The 26,857-nt window shown below is 53.6% G+C and overlaps 1 protein-coding gene and 1 long non-coding RNA gene across 4 annotated transcripts in view; both read left to right on the top strand.

Moving 5' to 3' along the window:
• Nucleotides 1-26,857, top strand: part of ECE1 (endothelin converting enzyme 1) — a 125,109-nt gene that overhangs the window by 66,999 nt on the left and 31,253 nt on the right. For 2 of the 3 annotated variants that reach the window (XM_044938148.2, XM_025278776.3), the window contains exons 3-7: nt 2,997-3,138; nt 9,096-9,308; nt 23,215-23,336; nt 24,367-24,513; nt 26,232-26,297. In XM_044938148.2, the coding sequence (XP_044794083.1) occupies nt 2,997-3,138; nt 9,096-9,308; nt 23,215-23,336; nt 24,367-24,513; nt 26,232-26,297 (690 nt within the window). The remainder of the gene's footprint in view (nt 1-2,996; nt 3,139-9,095; nt 9,309-23,214; nt 23,337-24,366; nt 24,514-26,231; nt 26,298-26,857) is intronic. The other variant, XM_044938149.2, reaches the window with a different exon arrangement.
• LOC123332242 lies at nt 12,944-14,800 on the top strand. Its single transcript, XR_006549057.2, has 2 exons — nt 12,944-13,478; nt 13,674-14,800. It is a non-coding gene; the product is annotated as an uncharacterized LOC123332242 (long non-coding RNA).

The following is a 26,857-nucleotide window of genomic DNA, read 5'->3' on the forward strand; positions in this document are numbered from 1 at the left end:
AAAACCCTGTCTTCAAATTCCATTTGCCCTTTCTCCCTGGAATTATGAATGTTTAATTTAATTTTGACTTAATTCTGTTTGCGTTTTGCAGTGAACACCATCTGTCTGTTTGATATTAAATAGTGATTCTCGGCTCGACTCGCTGCTCCTGGTGGGCAGCGCGGCCACGGGGCTGATGCTGTGGGCTCGGGGGAGATGTGGGTTTTCTTATCACCCTCTCTGGCCCCCGCTTCCTGTGTTCCTTCTGGAGCTAATACCCACGCCTACTCTTGGGGATACTGGGAAGATGGAATAGCATCATCCGGCAACAGAATAGAGTTAACACGGGTACCCAGAAAGCCCTCAAACATTAGCTGCCGTGATCGCTGCTTTTGCCCTCCTTCCCTTTGTCCTCTTCCTTCTGTCTGTTTCTTCTTTCTCTTCCCTTTCACTTCCTCGGATCGCACCTTGCTCTGTCCACGTAAGAGCGAGTTTCCTGCCAAATGTCAACATGAATCAGCCATAGGTATACATATGTCCCCTCCCTTTGGCAGAAAACAGCAACATTCTATATAGCAGTTATCCTTCAATTAAAAAAAAAGTTTTTTAAAAAAGAGTTTCCTGGACTCCCCTGGTGGTCCAGTGATTAAGACTCCACCTTCCCCAAACCGGGGGCACAGGACCAATCTCTGGTCAGGGAGCTGTTCCACATGCTGTGCTTGCTGTGCAGCTGAAAAAAAGAAGGACAGGGTTTCCAGCCCCAACAGCTGTGCTCCCTGGCTTCCCAGGGCTCTGGTGCCTCTTCAACCAAGGTTAGCCCTGGCTTAGCTTTCCGCCCGTCTCCCCCTGAGCTGAGCTTTGGGGTCACTGAGAGGCCCAGCAGCGGAGACAGAAGGGGATATCAGTTCCATGGCACAGAAAGAGTGAGAACAAATGTCAGAGTCCCCAGACAAGGCAGCGCCTGCTTCAAACCCCTGGGGGCCCCTCTGGATCCCAGTGCCCCTGATGAACTGGGCGAGGGAATTGCTACCTCTGAGAAAGCGCTTCATAGACATTGAGGCTGTGAGCGCATCAGCATTGTCCCAGGCTATGTCTGCACCAGGAGGGTGGTCAGAATCTTCATGTCTCACCGTTTTAAAAAGGATTTTCAGGGGAGCTCCCTGGTGGCTCGGGTGGTAAAGAATCTTCCTGCAGTTCAAGAGACCCGGGTTCGATCCCTGGGTCAGGAAGATCCCCTGGAGAAGGAAATGGTAACCCACTCCAGTATCTTGCCTGGAGAATCCCATCGACAGAGGAGCCTGGCAGGCTATAGTCCATGGGGTCATAAAGAGTCGGACACGACTGAGCAACTCACACTTCAGGGCTTTCAGGAGACCGCGCCCCTCCCTGTACCTGCTTTCTGTCCCAGCCTCCTGGACCTCCACAGAATTCTCACCAAGCCTCAAGTTCCTTTTCTCGGTTTTAGAATCCATCATCTTTTATTTTCCCCACGAAAGTTTTGTCTTCCTCTTTCACTAGTGCAGCAATCCCCAGTCATTTCCTGTTCAGAAAATAGCCAGTGATGAACATGAGGCCACTCGATGCCCTTCGCTAAGGTGACTGGCCTCGGGGTCCCCAGGCGTCGGCGTCAGGCTCCCTGAAGACTGTGTCGTGGCCCCTAGGGGCAGCCGTCCTCTCAGCAGTTGGGGGCCACTCTCAGGTCGGAGGCTGGGTCTCCCTGCCTCCATGCCCGTTCCCCTCCAGCCTTGCTTCTCCTTCCACCTTGGCTTTTCCAAAGGGTGAATCTAATCCCATTGCTCCAGCCCTGGGAAGAAGTCCCCCACCCATAACCCGGCTTATAGCACCCCTTAGCATCCAGGCCTTGCCCCGCTCCTTCTCCCTTTCCCTCCCCTTTAACCTGGCCAGCTGCTACTTATTCTTTTAAGACCCAGCCCAGGGGCCCCCACCTCCAGGAAGCCTTCCCTGACTGGACCCCTGCCTATCCCAGTCTGTTTCTGCATCTCTCTGTCTGCTGGGCAGTGAGAGCTGAAAGTGAGGTCTGGTCCTCTCTGTACTTCCAATGTGGCCCTGAGCTGGTGCTTGACTGTTGACACGTGGCCACAATGTCACTGAACTGAACCCCACCGGCAGGGTTCCCTTCCTGTCCCGTGGACCCAGCCTCGGCAGGAAGTACCTCGTGGAACAGAGGGGAGCCCCCAGCGGGCTTCGGGTGCGAAGACCGGACCCTGGGCTCTGAGCGCTGTAGGCTGGTGGGCCCCTCCTCAGCTTGGAAGGCCCTGTCACACCCTCCACTTCCTCTCATTGTACCTCTTTTCCTGTTTAGCTGACTGTGAGTTAGGCCGAGAACGTTTTCTCCTCCCTTTGAGGACCTGCTCGGATGGAGCTGTCTCCCCTTTGCATTCCCCACTGACATCTCCCAGGACTCAATGCTCTGACCCGTGGGTGGGCTCTGGGATCCATACCTTTGGACCCAGATCCAAGCTCGACCCATCTAGCCGTGTGAGCAGAGGCAAGGGGCTCACCCCTCCGGGTTGCGGATTCCTCATCTGTAAGAAGAAGCTGAGGGCACAGTCCTCGTGGGGCTGCGGCGGCTCCGGCGGCCCGGGCTGCCCGCGCCCCTGCCCATGTGCTGCGGCGCAGGCCGGTGGTTGTGTCAGCCTCAGAGCCCAGCCGGATGCTCCCTGGATGCCTGCGAGTGCAAACATCCTGTTCTTTTTTGAACTCCTTACTGGAGAAACGGGAAAATCCGATCTATTTTTTCCCCCTTCTACCCGGATCGGGTGACACAGAAAACACGAGCGCGGCTGGGCTGAGCTGCTTGACTCCGAGCTGCTGAGCAGGGTGGCCGTTCCTCTCCTGGATTAGGCCGGGTTCCGTGGGAACCAGACCACCCCTGAGACGGGAGGGCGGCCCTGATGTCTCCCCGGGGCCAGGACCTGCTGCGGAGCCCCCTCCTCCTGGGCAGCGAGGCCCCGGGGCTCACGTCCTCCCCGTTCCGCCTGCCTCCTTCCCTGCAGGTGAACTTCCGAGGCCCCCGGAACGGCCAGAGATGTTGGGCCGCCAGGACCCCGGTGGAGAAGCGGCTGGTGGTGCTGGTGGCGCTCCTGGCGGCGGCAGTGGTGGCCTGTTTGGCAGTACTGGGCATCCAGTACCGGACAAGTAGGTGCCCTGTCTGTGATGGGTTATGGGCTCCACTCACTGCTGCCCCGGGCTTTGGTCTGCTTGTGTCAGCGACTGGCCTCCGAGGCTCAGGAGGGAGCTGGGTCTGGGGGGCCGGGGTGGCTGCCGCAAACTGAGGCCTGGGAGGTGGGGGGACGGGTGATGATAAGGTTTGGGGGTCAGGAGGAGGTGAGTTTGAATCCTGGCCTGGCAACTTGTTATCCGTGTGACTTTGGACAAGTCACTCAATCTCTCAGAGCTTGTGTGTTTTCTGCTTTACATGGAGAGACCGGTAGTCAATTTGAATCTCTCCCTCAACTAGCCCATGTTTCTCTGTCCAAACTTGTGTAGCAATATGATCAGACCCCACTTCGATCTCTGAGGATTCGGGATAACATCTGTCACATACCTGGTGCCCGGTAGAACTTCTCTGGCCTCTGTTCCGGGTTCTCTTACTGTTAGGATGCAGGCTGGTTAGACACACGGGCTGGCCCCGTCGCCCATCGACAGTTCCAACAGAACGGCAGTAATGGCTTCCGTTTGCTGAATACTTTCCATGTATCGAATACCTTGCCTCTCCTTTGCAGATGCAATCTCGTTTCCTCCTCGTTGCCACTCTGTGAGGTGTGGTTGCTTCTGGCCCCGTTTCTGCAAAGGAAACTGAGGCAGTGAGACTAAGCGGCTTGCCCAAGGTCACGTGTCTGGTGCGGAAGGGATTCAGCCATGCGCTGGCGGGCGCCTGAGCTCAGGCCCTATCTTCTGTGTAATTGATGGTACACCCCAGTGTGTGTTACCACCCCCAGGAAAGCTGTTCTTCTCTGAGCCAGGGGACCTTTGCGTACCTCTGTCATCTCATTTCTCTGTCCTACCTTGTATAGTAATATGATCAGACCCCAGTTGGATCCCGCTGTCAGGGGTCTGAGGCTGGTTCTCTGTGTCTGGTTGAGTGTATGTAGCAACTGCCTCTCACAGAATCAATGCTCCGTAAGCTCTTACGGACCTGGAAAGGGCAGATCCAAGCTAATAGGGATGAGAGTCCAGTTAATTCTGGGATCTCTCTCTGCTCTGTGCCCTTGTATCCAGCTCTCTGATGGCAAGAAGCACCTGGATGAGCAGCCTCTGGGGCGTCGCCAGGAGTTTAACCCCGTTGACTTGGTCACCTGGTGCTCAAACCATCAGAGAGATTGTGAACCTCCATAGGATCTGGGAACATCAACTCCAGGCTTTGCTGAGCTTTCTCCGCTGTGAACTTGCTGGCCTGCATGACTGGCCACACTGCATTGGGGTCGGGAAAGGGTTTGGGGGCCTGAAAAGAGTGCAGGGCTTCATCTGAGTCATCCTCCCATCCCTCCTGGATCAAGCACTCATTCATTCATTCATTCACTCATTCATTCATTCACTCATTATTCATTCCACAAACGTGGAACGAGTGCTTACTCTATGTCAGGTGCCTAGGTGGTACCTAAGAAATAATTGCTTATTTAACGGACTTTTTAATGGTTTGTAGACATTTTACCAAATGTGCCTAGCCCAACAGGCGATGATTGCGTATCTGATTGATTAATTAGTGATTTCTTTACCATGCGTGCTCAGCATAATGCCTCCATGCCATAGGATACTTTGCAAAGTGAATAAATAAATGATTGAATGAACAAAGAGCAAGAAGGAAGACAAAGTGGGAACAGCCTTTCTCTGCTGATTACCCTTCTCCTGCGGCTGCCATCTTGCTTCATCCTAAAGCAGGTTTAGTTCCGGGCAATGCAGGCCCTCTCCGGCCTTGTCTGCCCAGCTCTTGGCGCTGTGCATAGGAGCCGATGAGATTCCAACACGCACTGTTGCCCTGAGGTTGCCCCTAGAAGTCCCCAGGACATTTCTCCATCAGAAACCAGAAGGGAGCTCCCAAGGCCTGGCTTCTACACACACACGTCTGTAGTTGCCAGGTGGGGCCCACAGGGAGGAATCCTGCTTCAGTCTATCCCATCTGTCTCAGGGCTCCAGACGGGTTTTCCCCAGCCTGGTTCTGGCTAAGGGGAACTCTTCCCCCCAGGGTGGAGCTGGGCTGGGGATCCGGTGACCCTTGAGCCCATTCATGTGTCTCTATCAGCTGCCTGAGCCTGGGAAAGCAGTGGCTGCCCCAGATGCTGGTGATTGGCATCATCCACATCTGGGCAGACACTGGGCAGGTCAACACCGATTCTGGTGATTCTATAAAGACACACCTGTAAGTTATGTCTGAGCACTTAAATACATATTTATCCACCTTCCTGTTGCACCCTGCTTTCCAGAAACTTACAGATGATTTGCAAAAATTGGCAGCAAAACAAACAATACATCTTCCAGAAAATATTCTGAAGTGTCTCCCTTAGTGTTGAGGCCAGGCACCATCCAGAGCCGCTAACCTTTAGCTAGATCTGGGACCTGCTCCTGCCTTCTCGATGGATCATGCACGACCTAAAGGGAAGAAATATTTCTGCATCTACAGGTGGTGACCAAAGGCTGGACAAAGCTCTCTTATTCATTCAGCTATTCATTAATTCAACAAACACTCAACGGATAGCTGCTAGGTGCCAAGTTTGCTGAGCAAAGGAAGTATAAATGCAAGTAAGATGCTGCCCTGGGCTTTGCAGGTGGCACTAATGGTAGAGAACCCACCTGCCCATGCAGGAAATATGAGAGTAGGGCTTGATCCCTGGGTCAGGAAGATTCCCCTGGAGGAGGGCATGGCAACCCACCCCAATGTTCTTGCCTGGAGAATCCCATGGACAGAGGAGCCTGGCAGGCTTCGGTCCATAGGGTCGGAAAGAGTGGACACAGCTGAAGTGACTTAGCATGCACACACGCATGCAAGATACTGGCCCTACCCTCAGGCTCACTGCCTAGTGGGGAAGGTAGACAGGGAGACGGCCATGACACAAAATAAAGTGTGCTCAGGCAGCAGGCCTCCAGACAGCCAAGGCGACCAGGGAAGGGTGAGGTCTCCCCAAGGAGAGAGAGCCTGGGCTGAGTTTTGAAGGTGTTGACATGGGATGAGAGGGACGTAGAAATTATGAATTAATTAATCAAATGTACATGAAGCACCTGCTAGGCCAAGGATCATTGATAAGGGATCTACAAGCCTATAATAGTTAAAGAGCCAAGCAATTATTGCCCAAATATCACCTGGGCGCTTAAGTATTGCTGTATGCATAGCAGGGTGGGTGCTTAAGTGAAGAACTGTCAGATCTGACTGATTCCTGGCGACAGGTTTCTTATTTAAAACCAAGGCCCCCTGTAATAACTACAGATAGCTCTCTGTCTCTCTCATGCACACACACACACACAGATTCTGCGTCTTGCTCCCTCAGGATCAATCTCTTTACAGCTGGCCTCTGGGTTTTCCCACCAGCCAAGTATTTGTCAAGCTTGACTTCCTGCAGTTAGTTGTATAAAAACAATAGGTATTCTTTTCCTTTTCCAAATATGAAGTTATAATAGTGAATAGGCTTTTTCAGATGACACAGAAATTCTTTTCCCCCACCCCCTCATAAAGATTTTGGTAAATTTCCTTAATTGAAAAGCAAGGCATGCAACCCAAAGCTCTCGTCTAGAGGTATTTAAAATTGTGCCGTGTCCCCTACCAGTTCCTATCTCTATTTTCATGCCTAAAGTGAAACTCACTCAGTCGTGTCCGACTCTTTGCGACCCCATGGACTACACTGTCCTGTGGAATTCTCCAAGCTAGAATACTGGAGTGGGTAGCCTTTCCCTTCTCCAGGGGATCTTCCCAACCCAGGGATCAAACCCAGGTCTCCCGCATTGCAGGCGGATTCTTTACCAGCTGAGCCACAAGGGAAGCCCATTTTCATGCCTAACGGTTCAATAATCTTTAATTGTTGTACAGTCATCTCAAAACAGGAAATTATTGGTTGGCCAAAAAGATCATTCCAATTTTCTGTAACATCCTCCAGAAAAACCTGAGCAACCTTTTTGACCAGCCCAATACCTGGAAATAGAATCGCCCTGATTTTTGTGCTGTTGTGCGACCCTTCTGAGCCCTTCATCCACTCTCAGACCTTGGGTTTTTCATCAGATGTTAATTAGCACACAGGTTGCTAGCCCAGCCCTGGCCAGCGTTGTGTGTCCAGGTGAGATGATGAGCAGCCCTGCCAGCCCGTACACTCTCTTCTGCTCTCTGAGGGTTCATCTGGGAACCTCAGACCCTAGGACTCCATGGAGCTGAGTCCCCTGCCCCCACTGCCCAGCCACAAGGTTATTTCCTCATCATCAGGCAGCTGGTCCTCCTCGTCCTCATCTCCAGATGGAGAAACCCAGCTTCGGAGGGATGAGGTTGCCAGCACGAGGCCAGAGGCAGAGAGCTGGGCTTTGCACCCAGGTCTAGGAAGGAGCCCCCAGCACCTGCCCTGCCGGCCTCCTCCCTGCGCAGTGGGAACGGAAGGGCCGCAGCAGCCCCGGCTGGGGCTGGCCAAGCGACGGTGTGGGGATGTAGGAAGAACCCAGCTTCCGTGTTGCGGAAGCAGCACAGAGCGGGTTCAATCTGGGCGCTCCCACGCCGCCAGGGGACACTCAGAGCCTCGCTGTCCTCATCTGCCCACGGGGGTCTCGCCCCCGTTATCGGGAGACCATCCCGTCTGGTTGCCTGTCTGCTCAGGTCAACAGGCAGTGCAGATCCCCCGTCTCCTGCGGTCGGGTTGGTCTCACCACCTGGGTCGGACCCCGCTCAGGTGGCCCCGGGCTTGCTTCCTCCACTTGAGCCCGCTGACCGACCTCAGGGCCGGAGTCGGGCCCGTCCACCGGCCTCTGCCCCAGGCCCTACAGAATCAGCTCAAAGTGAAAAGCAAAGTCGCTCAGTCATGTCCAACTCTTTGCGACCCTGTGGACTGTAGCCCACCTGGCTCCTCCGTCCATGGGATTTTCCCAGACAAGAGTACTAGAGTGGGTTGCCATTCCCTTCTCCAGGGGATCTTCCCGACCCAGGGATCAAACCTGTGTCTCCCGCATTGTAGGCAGATGCTTTACTGTCTGAACCACCAGGGAAGCCCATAGAATCAGCTCAGAGGAAGCGGATTTCTTTGTTCATTGTGTTTTGTGGGCACTTGTAGGATTTGGCAGCCCTCCACCGGGGGGCCAGTCATCACAGAAAGAGCTCCCTTCCAGGCCCAAAGCAGAGAGAGGGTGGGACTCAAACCCCACGGCCGCTGAGCAGGGTGCTTAGTCTCCCTGTGCCTCTGTTTCCCAATATATAAAAGTGGCTTTAAGCAAAGTGATCTCTTAGGGTTGCTTCCTTTTCGCTTTTTTGAAAATTCAGTGAGATGATTCTCCTTCCTTATACCCAGTGGGAGTGATTTTTCACGGTCCCTTCTACTCCTCAGTCTTTCCTTCTCCCTGAGTCCTGGCACCATGCTGTCCGGGTCCGTGGACTGTGTATCCTCAGTGAGTGTGTGGACAATAAATAACAGACATTTCTCCTTCTGTAGTCTTGACTTTTCTTAGATAAGTTTGCATCCCCCACGAAATTATTAAAAAAGACTATGCTTTTATATCTCCCACCACACACACACACACCTACCTGCACTCAGCAAAGAACCTGGAAGATGCTCAGTAATTATTTTGTTGAATAAATGAATGCATGAATGAGTAAACGAATTTGTTGAGCATCAGGAAATAATTTTTAAAAACCAATGAATATTTATGGAAGGACTGATTAAAAGAAGCACCTTGGTTCTGGTTTTAAAGTCACAGGAAGGATTTTAGGCAACTCAACGGAAGTCTTATTTTACGAGCCAGGAGATCATAAATCCCCTGAAATCTTTGTCTCTGTTGTGTTCTAGTGATTATCTCTGTTTGGTCAGGGCTGGGGTGGGGCCTGGCACCCCAGGGCCCCAGACCACCTGCACTGTATTTCCACAGCCTCCTCCCTGCCTGCCCCTCATTGACCTCTTACCCTTGACCCTTGCCAGGAACGCCCTCGGTATGCCTAAGTGAGGCCTGCATCTCGGTGACCAGCTCCATCTTGAGCTCCATGGACCCCACGGTGGACCCCTGCCAGGACTTCTTCACCTACGCCTGTGGCGGCTGGATCAAAGCCAACCCCGTGCCCGACGGCCACTCGCGCTGGGGGACCTTCAGCAACCTCTGGGAACACAACCAAGCCATCATCAAGCACCTCCTTGGTAGGCAGCCGGCGGGGGGACTGGGGAATGGGCTGCAGAGGGGGGCTGCCCTCTGCACCCGCCAGGGTCGGCTGAAGGGCGAGGTTGGCGGGATGGGGAGGCGAAACGGTTGGGAGCAGACGAGGCTGGGTTAGAATGTCTGCCCCGTCTCTGGATCCTAAGTTGCTTATCAGTGAGCCTCACTTTCTCCATCTGTAAAAATGGGACTAGTAAGGCCCAAACTGCAGGGTTTCAAGAACTGGAGAGCAGATGTGTGAAGCATTAGCGTGGTATGTACGGCACATCATAGGTGCGTAAGAACTGTAGCTGTGGCCATAGTTTATGGCTTCAAGCTGTGGCTTAGTTTTGGACTGGTTTTGACTGGGAGATTTGCAAGTTGTGAGCAGAAGGAATGAAGGCTGAGCATGCTGGGTCCAGATTTTAAGGTTGTGAGCCGATCCAGGTTCTGACAACAGTTTATCTGAGAATCATCCAAAGGCTGGAGTCTTCCTTGGCCTCGTGGTAATCCGGCTTGCGTGATAAGCCATCTCACCAAAGTTCCTCGCGTTATACCTTGTTAGGCCATTAGCACTTCTAGTTGATCTTGGTGTTGGTGGTTTTATCCTCAGGTTAGGATCCCATGTCTGTCTGGTTTGAGGCTGTGCCCTTGGTCAGTGTCTGTTGAATTAGCATCTGCCCCTGAGGGTGCTCCTCTATATGTGGAACCAAAACACGCCATGCTGTAACCTATAAAGGTCCCAACTTGAAGCCCTTTGGGACCAAGACCTTCACCATGCCTGTCTCCTGCTGACCCCTGCCCCATCCTGGGACCCTCGATGCTGATAGGAGCTGGATCGTGAAAAGTCTGTCCATTAATTCATCAATGATAGAACTTAGATTCAAGAAATACTTATTAAATTAAAAAAACTACTTTCTTAAAAAATAAAACCTTTTTAATACTCAAAAGTAGGTAAACTGAAGAAGACGTCTAAAAGAGGGCTCAGTCATGTCTGATTCTTTGTGACCCTATGAACTATAGCCCGCCAGGCTCTTCTGCCCATGGGATTCTCCCGGCAACAACACTGGAGTGGGTTACCATTGCCTCCTCCAAGGGGATCTTCCTGACCCAGGGATTGAACCCTCGTCTCCTGCATTGGCAGGCAGATTCTTTACCACTGGTGACACCTGGGAAGCCCCTAAGAAGGGGTAGATCTTCTCAATAGGACAGAAACCTTCCTATGAGATCGGAAAAGATTCTAACTTGATGATTATGAATTTCAGGAGACTGTGTCTTTAAGATGAAAGTGGAAATTAGCAAACCAGATTAAAGAGACCTTTCCTTTCCTTCTCACCTCAGCCCCAGGGGGCATGGCTGCTGCAGGGTGAAACTCACCCACACTTCTCCTTGGTACCCAGAAGCTCCTGGGCAGGGCCCCTGGGCACAAGGAGACCTCCTTGTCTCCTTGAGGATCAGAAAAGGTGGTGGGTGGAGGTGGGGCTGAGGGAACCCCATGTCAGGAATAACACAGCCCCCTGCATGCTTTATGCCACCCGATTGCCTTTGCAAGGGGACCCAGCCTTTTATTTCAGAACTGAAGGCAAATAAGTCTGTGGTGGCCAGACTGGAACTCAGGGACATCCTTTCCCCAGCATCTAAAGACAGCTGGAGACTAGGCAGGGATCACCAACCAAAGCAGGAGAACAGAGGACTTCCCTGATGGCCCAGTGGTTTAGATCCCACCCTTCCACTGCAGGAGTCACAGGTTCCCTGGTTGGTAAACGAAGATCCCATATGCTGCACTGTGCAGCCCCCAAAACAAGTAAGTTGTATTTGGGGACTTCCCCGGCAGTTCAGTGGTTAAGAGTATGTGCTTCCAATGCAAGGGACACAGGTTCGATCCCTGGTCTGGGGACTAGACTAAGATCCCACAATGCTGTGCAGCGTGGTCAAAAAAAATGAAAAACACGGCAGGAGAATAGTCTCGGTAGGATAATGATATGGGCTAGTGCCTCTGCGTCCTTCACCCCAGGACCTGGATTCAAGTCCTGGTTCTGCTACTTACTGTGTGATCTTGGGTCAGTGACATAACCTCTCTGGGCTTCTTGTCATCAGTACAGTGGGAACCACACCTCCTCCAGGTTGTGAAAATTAAATGGAAAAATATCTATAAAGCACTTTCCTGGAGCCAGGCATATTGTGGTGGCTGCTGGCCGTGCTGGTGTTACTCTTGTTATTCACCCTTGACCTTTGCCCAACACTTGTCAGTTTACAGAGCTCTTTTGTAGATAACCATTCCTTGTGACCCCGCTCCTGTAGGAGCTAGGGAGCTGTTGCTCACCCCACTTGATAGATGAGGAACCGGAAGTCCAGAGAGCTCCCCGAGACGGGCTAGTAGGTGGCAGAAGTGCCACTGCCTGAATCCTGGCCACATGTCCCTTTCCTGTCCCGCGCTGCCCTCTCTGGGCACCAACGATGGTACAGCTCCCTGTCCATCTTTCTGGGGAGAACTTGCAGGAAGCACAAAGTGTTGAGAGTCTGAAGGAAAGGAGGAAACGGACCGGCACTTGCTGAGTGCTCCGTGCCGGGCTGTGAACCAGGCTCTTTATATCCACTGCCTCCTTAATCCTCACGGTTACCCTGGGACCTAGAAACTGTGGTCCCGTTTCCTGGATGACGAAACTGAGAGAAGCTAAGCTTGCCAAGGACACCCTGCCGGTCCAGGGGCTTCGGCCAAGGGGACCAGTTCACACTGAGAAGGGACTGTGGAGAAAGGCAGACGGGCCCTCTGCCTCCCCGGGCAGGCCTGGAGCTGGCTCTTGGGGAGGGCACCCCTGGGTCCTGATCTGCTGCTTCTGGGAGGATCGTGGGTCTTATCAGGAAGACCTTGGGTCTCGGCCGAGACTCAGCCCATCCCTACACCCTGTCCCGCCCCTACCGCAGTGGCCTCCAGTCTTGACTCTGGCCTTCCATCCCTGCTGTCCCTGAGAGCGGGGAGCTGCAGTGAGCTGGCGTGCAACAGCCAGGACCTTGTGTACAAGCCCCTGACCCTGGGTCAGGGCCCGGTGGGATTGGGAGCCCCGACAGGCTAGCTGATCACGTGTGGCCTTGGACAAGTGACCCGCCTTTTCTACCCGCCTTCTCTTCTCTCTTCTATAGATCGTTTCACTCTCTGTAAAAGGTGGATGATGGTGTTGCCTGACGCTCAAGGTTACTGTGGGTATCATCTCGCGTGTGATGGGTTAGTGTGCTTGGCCCAGAGCCTGGCACCCAGTAGGTGCTCAGCAGAACTGCCCTCCTTGGTGGTGGGGATGGGTGAGTTCCAGGTCAGCCCCTCCCTGCGGGCTGTGTGACTACAGAGGGCTGCCCCGCCTGCTCCAGCCCTTCACCTATGAAGTGGGAACCAACTCAGAGTACTGGCCGGGGTGTCCTAAGGATTCATGGGCTGGTCACAGAGAGAGTAATTATTGCTTGTTTTATTTCTTTTATTTCTTGGATTTGCCTGGTGGCTCAGACGGTGAAGCGTCTGCCTACAATGTGGGAGACCTGGGTTCGATCCCTGGGTCAGGAAGATCCCCTGGAGAAGGAAATGGCAACCCACTCCAGTACTCTTGCCTGGAAAATCCTGTGGACAGAGGAGCCTAGCGGGCTACAGTCCATGGGGTCGCAAAGAGTCAGACACGACTGAGCGACTTCACTTTTCACTTATTTCTTAAAAAAAAAAAAAGTAATCGGAGTATAGTAGCTTTACAATGTTGTAGTAGTTTCTGCTGCACAGTGAGGTATCCCCCTCCCACTTAGGTCACCACCGAGCGCTACGGTAGCATTCCCTGTGCGATACGGTAGGCTCTCCTTAGTTATCTACTTTATACGTAGTATCAGTAGTATCTCTGTGTCAGCCCCAGTCTCCCAATTCATCCCATGCCTCCGCTTTCCCCACTGGCATCCGTCGGTTTGTTCTCTACATCTGTGACTCTCTATCTACTTTGTAAATGAGATTGTTTATACCAGCTTTTTCAGATTCTACACATTCACGTTAATACACGGTGTTTGTTTTTCTCTTATAGAAGCCCTGATAGAGCCTCTTATCAGAAGGAGGTCTGAAAGTGTTAGTCATTCAGGCTTGTCCGACTCTTTGCAATCCCATAGCCAGACTCCTCTGTCCTTGGAATTCTCCAGGCAAGAATACTGGAGTGAGTAACCATTCCCTTCTCCAGGGGATCTTCCCGACTCAGGGATCGAACCCGGGCCTCCTGCATTGCAGGCAGATTCTTCATCATCTGAGCTGCCAGGGAAGCCCCAAGGAGGTGTGGGTGTATCCATGACCATGCTGGGTTCTTTACTTGTATTATTTTCTTTAAGCTATGGCGTATATGCCCATTTTACAGATGTGATTCACAAATACAAAGGAAACAGATCTCCTAGGAAATGGTGGAGCTGGGGCCTCAAACGTGTCTTTCTCTACTGATTCTGCTGTGCACAGAGGTCACGGAGCAGCCCAGAAGTATGGTCTGCCCTGCCATCTCTTTTCCCTGACAGCTGCTTGATTTTGTTCTCTGGGCCAGGGGAGACCTGGCTGAGGCCCAGTGAACAAGTAGCCAGGATCCCCTCACGTCATTATGACCGAACACTTCCCCACAAGGTATATCCTGGCATCCCCTCCCCCTAGGCTCACTGTTGAAAATCAGTCTAGAAACGGCCCCTCCCCTGTGGACCTTGATACCTGGGACTCTTGATACCGGGAAATTCCGAAGGGGCAGGAAGCAGGTGAGCAGGTGAGTGAAATATGCAGGCGCGTGGGCCAGTGCATTCTTGGGCTCCAGGTCAGGCTGGTTTCAGCTCCCTCAAGACAAAGGGGTCAGCCAGCAGGTCTCGGGAGGGGTTGGATACACAGGGGGCCTGACTGGGCAGGCTGGCCTGGGTGGGGGCGGCTTCTCTGGGAGGAGAAAGACAACTCAGAGGCCAGTGAGTGAGGATTGTTATCAGCTGGTCGGGCAGGACAGCTGTTACCATCAGCTTGCCCCGTGACCTTGGGCGAGCCACTTCTTTCTGTGAACAGTGGGTTTGCTCTGGCCCGCTCTGAGGAAATCCAAGGACATCTTTAGCAGGTGGGTTGAGCTGGGCCAAGTGCCACCGTGGCATATCTTGGCAGCCTGCTGGCTAGAGGGGGGCGACCTCAGCCGCATGAGACCCAGGTGCCTCAGCCGGAAGACCCTCTGCCATCCATACACGCTGCCGGAGGGGGCTGCCCTCGTAGGCTTTGGGGAGACCGGAGGGTGTCCTCACTTCATCAGGGGAAAGATACGGTTGGACGCGTCACCCCTGAGGCTGGGCCCTCGCCTTAGGCATTCTACCTTGTGCTTTTAGCACAGGCTATTCTGCCATCTGGATACCTTCCCCACCTCTTCCCAGTCCCGCAAGACTCTGTCAAACCTGCTTCTCCCGTTATGCCTTCTGTGGTTACCGAAGGGCCTCTCCAGGCTTGAGCTACAATTAAATTTTATGTACTTGTCAAGTTTACTGTATTTTATATTCTAAGATGAGTCATGCAAAAAAAATAATTGATGCCTACTTGTAACAATAAACTGTGAAAAATTCTGAAAGAGATGGGAATACCAGACTACCTGACCTGCCTCTTGAGAAACCTATATGCAGGTCAGGAAGCAACAGTTAGAACTGGACATGGAACAACAGGCTGGTTCCAAATAGGAAAAGGAGTACGTCAAGGCTGTATATTGTCACCCTGCTTATTTAACTTATATGCGGAGTACATCATGAGAAACGCTGGGCTGGAAGAAGCCCAAGCTGGAATCAAGATTGCCGGGAGAAATATCAATAACCTCAGATATCCAGATGACACCACCCTTATGGCAGAAAGTGAAGAGGAACTCAAAAGCCTCTTGATGAAAGTGAAAGAGGAGAGTGAAAAAGTTGGCTTAAAGCTCAACATTCAGAAAACGAAGATCATGGCATCTGATCCCATCACTTGATGGGAAATAGATGGGGAAACAGTGGAAACAGTGTCAGACTTTATTTTGGGGGCTCCAAAATCACTGCAGATGGTGACTGCAGCCATGAAATTAAAAGACACTTACTCCTTAGAAGGAAAGTTATGACCAACCTAGATAGCATATTAAAAAGCAGAGACATTACTTTGCCAACAAAGGTCCGTCTAGTCAAAGCTATGGTTTTTCCAGTGGTCATGTATGGATGTGAGAGTTGGACTGTGAAGAAAGCTGAGCACTGAAGAATTGATGCTTTTGAACTGTGGTGTTGGAGAAGACTCTTGAGAGTCCCTTGGACTGCAAGGAGATCCAACCAGTCCATCCTAAAGGAGATCAGTCCTGGGTGATCGTTGGAAGGACTAATGCTGAAGCTGAAACTCCGGTACTTTGGCCACCTCATGGGAAGAGTTGACTCATTGCAAAAGACCCTGATGCTGGGAGGGATTGGGGGCAGGAGGAGAAGGGGACGACAGAGGATGAGATGGCTGGATGGCATCACTGACTCGATGGACGTGAGTCTGAACTCCGGGAGTTGGTGATGGACAGGGAGGCCTGGCATGCTGCGATTCATGGAGTCGGGAAGAGTCGGACACGACTGAGCGACTGAACTGAACTGAACTGTAACAATTCAAGTAACGCAGATTCTCTAAAGCCCAAGTTAATGGTTTATCTTTCTTCTACTCCTGACCAGATACAGACAGAATCACCCCATTGGCATCAGATCTGTCTGTGTCAGGGCCTTGGCAGTTAATCGTGTCACCCTGTGGCGTCTCTTCTATTGCCATTTTGTTTTATCTTTCCAGTATTTACTGTCGAGCGTAGCTTCATCTTCTGTGCACACTGAAAACTCTGTGGACAAGATCTGCATGTGGAATGCCTTCTATCCAATGTCATTCCCGCAGAAGCGGGCCCTTCGTTTTCTTTCATGCTTGGTGGGGGGTGATGGATTGGCTTTTTTAGTCAATCATTTATTTATTTTTGGCGGCGTTGGGTCTGGTTGCCGTGCCGCGCTTTCTCTAGTTGTGGTGAGCAGGGGCTCCTCTCCCTGCCGTGGGTGGGCTTCTCATTGCGGTGGCTTCTCTTGCTGCAGAGCTTGGGCTCGAGCTGCTCAAACTCAGTAGTTGTGGTGCACGGGCTTAGTTGCTCTGTGCGTGCATGCGTGCTAAGTCACTTCCATTGTATCTGACTCATTGCAACCCTGTAGACTGTAGCCCGCCAGGCTCCTCTCTCCGTGGGGTTTCTCCAGGCAAGAGTACTGGAATGGGTGGCCATACCCTCCTCCAGGGGATCTTCCTGACCCAGGGGTCGAACCCACGTCTCTTATGTCTCCTGCATTGGCAGGTTCTTTACCCGTAGCATCACCGGGGAAGCCCTATTTGCTCTGTGGCATGTGGGGTCTTCCTACCCAAGGCTGATCCTGTGTCCCCTGCGTTGGCAGGCAGATTCTTCACCGCTGGATCACCAGTGAAGTCCCTAGATGGATTGAGTGATGAGTTGATCCAAGGATGGGAGTGGGTGTCCAGGGCTTCTTAGGGGCGGCTAGATTGCCTCAGATCTCCCTCTGGTGTTCCAGGCCAACCTGTAGGAGGGGAAAGAGACGGCGAGAGAGTGTAGGCCTCTGCTGTGGCCTCAGCCACTCGCTGGTGTGACCTTGGACCGGTGACCCAGCCTCTTGCCTATAAGTTGGCACCCATGTCTGCGGCCGCCCAGTGTCTGTTTCCTCCCCAGGAGCTGTGGGAAAGGGTGTTCCAATAAAAACTTCCAGAGGAAGAAGTAGGCCGATTAAATGGGCTGCTCTCTTTCCTCTCCCAGACTTTGGGGAAGTGACGGAGGAAGTTTCTGGAATTTGGGGTCCCTGGAAGGAAGTACCCAGGCAGTTGGGAGTCCTGTTGTGTGGTCCTGGGCTGCCAAATTGTCTCCAGACCACTGGGATCCTGGAAGTGCCACCGTTTTCAAAATATGGCCCCCTTCTGGGTTCTGGGGCCTTCCCTGGTGGCTCAGTGGTTTAAAAAAAAAAAAAAAAATCCGCCTGCCAGTGCAGGAGACTCAAGAGACGTGAGTTCAATCCCTGGGTTGGGAAGTTCCCTGAAGGAGGAGATGGCAACCCACTCCAGTGTTCTTGCCTGGGAAATCCCACGGACAGAGGAGCCTGGCAGGCTACAGTCTAAGGGGTGGCAAGAGTCGGATATGACTCAGTGACTGAGCGCGCCCACACACTGGGTCCTAGACACTGCCCAGCCCCTTCCTCCTAGGCCACTCTCCACTTCTGGGAAGTAAACACGGTCTGGGGTGTCTTAAAGGAAACCAAGCTTTTCCTCAGGAGAAAATCAACTGTGCCTGATTTCACTTGGAAACCGAGACTGCTCCCTCGGGCCCGAGTGATGGACGCCTTTGTCTGCGGAGCCCCAGACACACCTTCCCTCGCTCTCTCAGCAGTTCCATGCTGTCCACTGACTGTGTGGCAGCTTCTCTAGGTGCCCGGGGTTGTGGAGGGAATTTAGCAGTCTTTCTTTGTGGAACTTACATTCCCACAGGGGAGACAGACAGTCAAGAAATTAATGCGTTAATAAATGACGTGGTTGTAAAGACTTCAGCTCAGTTCAGTTCAGTCGCTCACTCAGTCGTGTCTGACTCTTTGCGACCTCATGGACTGCAGCACGCCAGGCCTCCCTGTCTATCACCAGCTCCCAGAGTTTACTCAAACTCATGTCCATTGGGTAGGTGATGCCATCCAACTGTCTCATCCTCCATCGTCCCCTTTTCCTCCCACCTTCAATCTTTCCCAGCATCAGGGACTTTTCCGATGAGTCAGATCTTCCCATCAGGTGGCCAAAGTATTGGAGTTTCAGCTTCAGCATCAGTCCTTCCAATGAATATTCAGGACTGATCTCCTTTAGGATGGACTGGTTGGATCTCCTTGCAGTCCAAGGGACTCTCAGGAGTCTTCTCCAACACCACAGTTCAAAAGCATCAATTCTTTGGTGCTCAGCTTTCTTCACAGTCCAACTCTCACATCCATATATGACCACTATAAAAACCATAGCCTTGACTAGACGGACCTTTGTTGGCAAAGTAATGTCTCTGCTTTTGAATATGCTGTCTAGGTTGGTCATAACTTTCCTTCCAAGGAGCAAGCGTCTTTTAATTTCATGGCTGCAATCACCATCTGCAGTGATTTTGGAGCCCCCCAAAATAAAGTCTCTCACTGTTTCCACTGTTTCCCCATCTATTTCCCATGAAGTGATGAGACCAGATGCCATGATCTTAGTTTTCTGAATGTTGAGTTTCAAGCCAACTTTTTCACTCTCCGCTTTCACTTTCATCAAGAGGGTCTTTAGTTCTTCGCTTTCTGCCATAAGTGTGGTATCATCTGCATATCTGAGATTATTGATATTTCTCCCGGCAATCTTGATTCCAGCTTGTGCTTCTTCCAGCCCAGCGTTTCTCACAATGTACTCTGCATAGAAGTTAAATAAGCAGGGTGACAAAATACAGCCTTGATGTACGTACTCCTTTCCGATTTGGCCTTGAAAAAGAATCAAGTAGGAGGCAAGACCAGGGAAGGGAGAGGTCACTGTAGCCATGGTGATCAGGAAGGATGGGCCTGTGGAGGAGGGGCCCCTTGAGCAGACGCTTGAATTAAGAGAGAGAACAGCCCACAAGGATGTGAGGGGAAGAGCGCAGCCGGCAGGAGGCACAGTGAGCACGGTGGCCCTGGGGTAGGGGTGTGGGATCCAGAGGGAGGGGACAGAAGACAGGCTTGAGCTGGAGGCGGCGAGGCGGCGAGGCCCAGGTCATTCAGGGCAGTGTTTCCCAGCCTTTTTTAATGACTGCCCCCTCCTGAAAATTTTAACCCCACAGATATGCCGTATGCTTGTTTCTGTACTGTTGTTGTGGTTTAGTCACTCACTAAGTTGTGTCTGACTCTTTTGTGACCCCGAGGTCTATAACCTGCCAGGCTTCTCTGTCCATGGAATTTCCGGGCAAGAGTACTGGAGAGGATTGCCATTTCCTTCTCTGGGAAATCTTCCCAGCCCAGGGATCGAACCCGCATCTCCTGCACTGGAAGTGGATTCTTTACCACTGAGCCACCAGGGAGGCCCTGTGTGTATTCATAAAATAAGCTGTTTCTAGGGACTTTACTGGTGGTCCAGTGGTTAAGGCTTTGCCTTCTAGTGCCCGTGGGGTGGGGGGCGGGAGGTGGTGCGTGGCTTCAATCCCTGGTTGGGGAGCGAAGATCCCACATGCCTCATGGCCAGAAAAATCACAAACATAAAACAGAAGGAACATTGTAAAAATTCAACCAAGGGAAAAAAAGTAGTCCACATTTTTTAAAAACTTTTAAAAAAAGGCTGTGCTTCCACTGCAGAGGGCACAGGTTTGATCCCTGGTCAGGGAACGAAGATTCCGCATGCTGCTTGGCACAGCAAAGGGAAAAAAAAAAAAAGAATAAGATGTTTCTGCTATTCAAGAATTAATTTTCTCCCCCCTTTAGGAGCAGTATTACCCCCACGGAGAATGCTTGCTGTAGAACCCTCTAGGCAATGTTAAGGAATGTGTATACTCCTTTGCCTCTTGGCACTAAAAGTATTCAAGACAGCAGCTCTGTCAACTGCCCCCAAGGTTCCACATGGATGTCTGATAGATCTCAAATGTAAAATATCTGAAATCCGAAGTGCTTGTTCCATTCCCTGAACCTGCCTTCCACCGCCCACTTCTGTAGCTCAGCGCCCCAGGTTCCGCGGGGGGAGTCTGGCAGCATCTCAACTCCTGCTTCCTCCCATGCTCCCCCCACCGGCTTCTCGGTCCTTCTCTCTGCCACCCTGCCCCCCCACATCGCTCCATCGCTCTGCTGGTCTGTTGCAGTGAGCTCCCAGCTGGTCGTCTCACCCTGGCTGCTGTCCTGCAAGGAGTCTGTGGGGTCGCAGGTGCCCTTGAGCGAGGAGGAAGGAGAGGAGGTGGGTGGTCCCGAGGGGCGCAGGAGCCAGGCGGGGTGGGGTGGGGGGCTGTGGAGGAGCTTGGCCTGCTCCCGGGGCTCTGGCCCCAGCCCGCGTGGGCAGGTTCTGGGGACAGAGCGTGCTCAGTCCCCGGGGGCCTCATCCTCTGTCCCTCCCTGCCCTCCCCCCGCCTCCTTTCCTCCCCTTGACAGTCTCCCCTGGGCCCTGGCCTCAGCACCCTCTTGGCCCCCAGATACAGCATCTTCCTCATCAGACATAGATTCTGGGCTCCATTCTTTCTGTGCCCATTGCTGCGGGCTGCTGTGTGCCCGCCCAGTGCTGGGGGAGCAGGGGGAACTCGGCCGTGGACTGGTGGGCAAGGCCGCCAAGCACCACGTCCGCAGTCACTCCACATCTTCATGCTTCCTTCCCAGAGCTCCAGCGCGGCATTCCCGGGCCTCACCCACCATCCTGTTTAAAGCCCCTGGACTTGCTCCTTGTAGCGTCACTCCACGCAGAATCAGAGGTCTTGTGTGGACCGTGCTGTTGTCCATCTGGCCCGTCAAGCTGCGGACCTCACGCCAGCAGACCTGTGTGTCCCGAGTTGCCCAGGGCCTCCTCCTCACCCAGCCCGGCAGCCCCCAAACCGTTGGAACTTAGTAAACGTTTGTGGGGACTTGAGCCGAGGTTGACCACTGGAGTATGGAGCCAGGAGGAAGGAAGTTTGAAGCTGAGAGGGAAGTCGAGGCATTCCATCTCCTCCCAGCCATCATTTGGGGTTGTATCTGACAGGTCTGCCTGGAACTCGCTGTAACAAGCACAGCCAGGCTGTTCCTTGGGACTCTTTATTTGGGCCTCTTATCTCGGTGGCCTTGAGGCCGTGAAGGAGAGAGATACTCGGCCCTTCCGTGGGCCAGAGCACGCAGAACATGCCTCCCCTGACACTGGTCTGGCATTTCAAGGTCATGGCCAGAGCCAGCTGAGCACAGTGGGATGCTGGCTGCTTCTGGGGTCTGGTGAGCAGTGATGGTTCTTCAACAGCCTAGCTGCTGGGGGATGTTGCCACAGAAATGAGGCCCCTGGGAGGCGGTGGGAGCCCCCACTTTGCATTCCCCGATGTTCTGCTTGGAGAGTCTGGGGAGCTGGGCAGCTCTCGCCCCATCTGGGCCCCCCTCTCCGCCCCCAGAAGGCTCTTCTCACGCTCCAGGAGGGCCCTGGGGGCGCTCAGGTGTCTCCAGGGCTCAGCTGTGGTCTCCTGGGAGCTCCGGGGCTGTGTGTACCCTCCGCAGCCCTGCAGCACACCCCAGGACCTCCGTCTCCATACCACCCTTGAAACTCCCGTCCGGTTCAGGGCCGTCTCCTTGACCGCAGCCAGACGGGGCTGATGTTCTCTGCCAGTGGCCCCCTGACACTGTTTATCGTAAGAATTGGAGGGCAGGGGCGTGCTCGGGAGAAGGGCTGGAAAAGCTGATTAGACCGGTCAGGAAATGACTCCCGCCCTTGTGAAACAGGCTCCGCCAAACATTTCTTTTCTCCCAGGCCCTTTTACGCTTTCTTGCTTTGCCTCATCCTGTCCAACTCCCCTCCACCCAACCAGACCCAATACCCTTTCCCTTCATTTCTGCCTGGTGAGTAACTTTTTGTCTTTCAGAACTGGCTCAAACAGTAGAACATCCTCTGGAGACCCTCCCCCATAGGCCCTCCCCACTCCACCAAAGGGTGTGACCTTTCTGTAGGTGGCAGAACCATTTGCGTTAGCGAACTCACACCCTGTCTTGAGGTCGCATCTTATGCATGCCTGAGTCACCATTAGACCGTGAGCTCCCCAGAGGCAAGAGCAGGTCTCACTCATGTCCGTAAAACCTTATGCCCGATCTGGTACCTGTAGGTGCTCAGCGTTGAGGCCCTTCGTGAACGAGTCTCTGAGCAGAAGCCTCATAGTCAAGGTGGCCTCTGAGAGGCCTTGGAAGCTGAGTGCGGTGTGAGAGTGTCTGATGCAGAAGGCTAGAGGGAGCTTTTACTTTATGCGTTTCCTTGTTTAGTATTTGTGTTTATTTGTATTTGTATTTATTTCTTCAAAAGGAAGCTCCATGGGGACGAGGACATTGTCTTTTGTGTCCCCAAAGCTGGCACAGAGACTGGCATAGAGTTAGCAACTAGTACCTGCTTCGTGAACGAATGGATAAAGTTCTGCCAGAAGAGTCTTCATGGAGGAAGTGGGGTGTAGGGAGTCTCTCCAGGAGGCAGAGGGAGGGGTTTCAGGATCCAGGAGGAGGAGTGAGGAGGAGTGCTCTGGGGGAGCCAGATGAACAGACACAGAGCGCCCCGTCACCTCCAGTGGGTGCGGACAGGCTTGGGCACATGCAGGAGCCTGGTCCTCAGCAGGTGGCATCGGGACCAGCACCCCAGGGGCAAGGAGAGGGGCCAGGGGCTCCCAGGAGTCCCCAGGTGAGGCACTGAGGTGCTGCTCGTGGGGGTGGGAAGGGGCATGGCAAAGGGCCTCTGTGTCAACTCAAGGTCAGATGAAGCTGCCCGGCCCCTCTGAGGAAGGGCGCCGAAAGCCAATCTGTAATGAGCGAGGCCTTTCAAGCTCTGCCCAAGTCCAGTCTTGATCACAAGAGAGGTTCTCAGGAATCTGGGAAGAAAACCCCAAGACAGGCATCTGTCCCACACACCAGGCTGGGGTGTACGGGCCGCGTGCTGGCCGGCAGGGAAGCCGACTGTCGTCTGCCGTCCTGGGACAGGTCTGAGGAGGCGTCCAGCGGAGACGGAGAAGCACGGGCTCCTCTCTGCGTGCGGCCGGCGGAACTGAGACACCCGCCAGCGTGCCCGCACGGAGGTCGCGTCTCTGCTCTGACCCGGCTCCTCGCCTGCACTGACAGGCTCTGCACCAGCCCTTTACACAACTGAGGCCGCCCGACCTCTCCAGGGGCCGCCCAGCGTGGGGACGGGCGTGTGCCGTCAACCGCTGTCCTTTGTCATTCCAGAAAACTCCACGGCCAGCGTCAGCGAGGCAGAGAGAAAGGCCCAGGTGTACTACCGAGCCTGCATGAACGAAACCAGGATTGAGGAGCTCAAGGCCAAACCCCTGATGGAGCTCATCGAGAAGGTGGACCCCTGCCCCCGTCTCCCCCTGCCATGCCCCCTGCCCCCTGCCCTAACTGCTGGCTTCCACCGCCAGGGCCCAGCCACCTTACACCTCACCCAGCTGGATCATGGAGTCTGCTGACGTGTGTCAGGCTGCCTGAGTGTGTGTGCACGTGTGTGCATGCATCTCTACATCAGTGGAGATGTCTGTCGTGTGTGTGTGTGTGTGTGTGTGTGTGTGTGTGTGTGTCTGGGCATCTGCGAGTGGGACAAGGGCTGCGTTTACAGGGAAAATGTTTCTCTTTCTGGCTGCTTCCATTCCCTCAGAGGGGATGTTTGTGTGTGTGGAGGGGTGTGGCCCGCAAGGACCAGCAGAAACTCTGGGGTCAGAAGCAGAGCCCTCCCGGTGAGGAGGGCCACACTGACCCAGGCCCCCCGTCCCCCTGAGCTGAATGCCCTCCCGGGCACCGTCCAGTCAGCCTTGGAGGGACCCTGAAGGGAGCCACCCAAGACTGGCCATGCTGCCCAGCGCACACAGAAGGGTGGGCGTGGGTGTTCCCGGGGGCCTGCTGTTCCCCTGAGGCCCTGCTCCCAGGTGGGCTGCTGGGGGGCCCTGAGGCAGGGTAGGGCACTGTGGGCACCACGGACTGGACAGTCCTCCCCTATGGCACAGGCGGAGAACATTAGAAAGTCCCAACTCGGAGAGAGACTCTGTTAGACCTTAGCTCATCAACCTGGTAAAGAATATGGACCCATTTTTTTATGGGCACAATTGAATTTCTGCTTTAATAGGAATTACATTGACACAATTGATTATTCAAAAAATGAACAGATTCAGGAAAAGTCAGCCACCTCGGAAGCAAGAGCCATATTCTCATGGCTCACTGATCAGAAACCCCCAGTAAAGACAGACCAGACCTCTCATTTGCTCCTGAGGCCCAGAGAAGTCAGAGGACGGCAGAGGGTCACGCAGCATGTCCACCGCAGAAGCAGAACCCGCATCTGGCCTTCACCCAGCTCATCCCCTCCCTGTCCCCTCTCCCTCCCCACAGCTCGGCGGCTGGAACATCACGGGGCCCTGGGACAAGGACAACTTCCAGGACACCCTGCAGGTGGTCACATCCCACTACCACACCTCCCCCTTCTTCTCCGTCTACGTCAGTGCCGACTCCAAGAATTCCAACAGCAACGTGATCCAGGTGAGTGGCCTGGAGGTCTAGGGCAAGGACGGGCATGACCTCCAGGCCTGTTTTGCATTTAGCAAGTGGCTGGGTGGGGTGGGGTGCAGACCTGCCCTGGGCACAGTCTTCTGGTTTCTGAGCTTGGTGTCTCTGGAGGCTCCCCACTGTGAGATTTGGGGCAGGAAAGTTGTTAAAGGGCAGGCTTGCCCTCCTTGGGTAGGTGGGGTACCTGCAGTGCAGGTGAATTTGGGGGGTTCTCATTGGTCCCTGTGAGCCCCAGGGGTGATATCAAGTCTTGGACACAGCTGGAGCCACCTCCTGGTCACCCCACCTCTATCTCCAGCCTTTGTGGCTCTGCTTAGAACAGCTTTGAGTCCACCTGTTCCCACCAGAGCCTGCCCCAGATGGTCAGCACACCCAGGGGAGCCGCAGCCCTGGTCTGCCCACTCTCAGATGCAAAAGTGAGAAACCCAAGCTATTCCTGGGTTTCTCCCCACTTCTACCACTCACTCACTGTGTGACCATGGGGGAGTGCCTCAGCCTCTCTGAGCTGCAGTTTCCTTATCAGTCAAATGAACTATAACAACACCTACTCCAGGTATGTCAGAGAGTGGCCGAAGGCTTTGTTAGGAGCTATCAGGGATTGACCCTGCCTCCCTGCCCAGCACCCAGCAAGCCCTTCACGGGTACTGCCTCCTGGTATCCTCATCCCAGCTCTGAGGACTTGATGGTTCCCCATCTTCCAGCTGGAGAAGCTGAGGGTCAGAAAGGTTGGATAGCTTGTCTAAGGTGACATAGCTCTGAGTGATTCTGGACTGCTCACTATCTTAGGAAGTGGTTAATTAAACAGAGAGAGTCTGCAGATCCTTGAAGTTTAAAGAGGAGGATGGCTTCATCTGGCCCATGAGAAGGGCCCTGAGCCCCTGCAGCTGACCACATGCATCTGTCTCCTCGCTGGAGGGCCCATCCCAGGGGTGGCCCTCACTACCAGCTTGTGCTTCTGTGTGCTCCCATCCCGTTGTTGCTATGTGCCTGCTGTCCCTGGGGCTGGTGGAGGCTGCGTGGGTATGCATGCATGGGTGTGCGTGTACAGGTGTGCATGCATGGGTATGCGTGCACAGGTGTGTGTGTGCAGGTGTGTGTGCATGGGTATGCGTGTGCAGGTGTGTGTGCATGGGTATGTGTGCACACGTGTGTGCGCACCGGTATGCGTGTACAGGTGTGTGTGCATGGGTATGTGTGCACAGGTGTGTGTGTGCAGCTGTGTGTGCATGGGTGTGCATATGCAGGTGTGTGTGCATGGGTATGTGTGCACAGGTGTGCGTGTGTAGGTGTGTGCACATGGATATGCGTGCATGGGTATGCGTGTGTAGGTGTGTGAGCGTGGGTATGCGTGCACAGGTGTGCGTGTGTAGGTGTGTGTGCGTGGGTATGCGTGTGTAGGTGTGTGCACGTGGATATGCGTGCATGGGTATGTGTGTGTAGGTGTGTGAGCGTGGGTATGTGTGCACAGGTGTGCGTGTTTAGGTGTGTGTGCGTGGGTATGCGTGTTTAGGTGTGTGTGCACGGGTATGCGTGTGCAGATGTGCGTGCACCGGTGTGCGTGTACAGGTGTGCGTGCATGGGTATGTGTGCACAGGTGTGTGTGTGCAGCTGTGTGTACACGGGTATGCGTGTGCAGGTGTGTGTGCGTGCATGATAGCAGACTTCCTTCTCACCCCTACTTTTCTCTCCAGGTGGACCAGTCTGGCCTGGGCTTACCCTCAAGAGATTATTACCTGAACAAAACCGAGAATGAGAAGGTGAGCGTGCCTCTTCCGAGAGAGTGGCTCCTACCCAGCCCACCTCTCTGTGGTTTGTCCCCCTCAGTGACCCCTCAGTATCCACACCTCTGCAGGTCTTTGAAGCTAGAGAAGCACACAGGGGTCCCTTACCTAGCAGTCCCTGGCAGGGGGAGGGGCATCATTTGTCCCCATTTTAGAGTGAAGCTCTTCCACGTATCGCCCTGTGGGCACAGTGGACAGGGGACAGGGGTCATCTGTCCCCGTTCCAGAGAGAGGCAGATCTAACAGTCACTGCCTCTGGCCTTCCTGGTAACCCTGCAGGTCCTGAATGTCTCTAAACATCATTCCTCTCAGCTGTCATATGTGTATTATTTTTCCCTGGCCTGTTTTGGAGGAGGAAATAAGGCTCAGAGATGCTGAGTGACCTGCTCAAGGTCACACATCTGGCCGTCAGTGGTGAGGCTGAGAGTCTCATCTAGATCCACTGACTCCAAACCACCTACTTTACCCTCCCTCCCCCCAGCTGCCTCCCGTGATGTCCCAGGGAGATGTGGCCTGAGGTTCGTCATCTGTCCATT

This window comes from Bubalus bubalis, chromosome 2 (genome assembly GCF_019923935.1).
Source record: "Bubalus bubalis isolate 160015118507 breed Murrah chromosome 2, NDDB_SH_1, whole genome shotgun sequence".
In the NCBI taxonomy this organism is placed as follows: domain Eukaryota; kingdom Metazoa; phylum Chordata; class Mammalia; order Artiodactyla; family Bovidae; genus Bubalus; species Bubalus bubalis.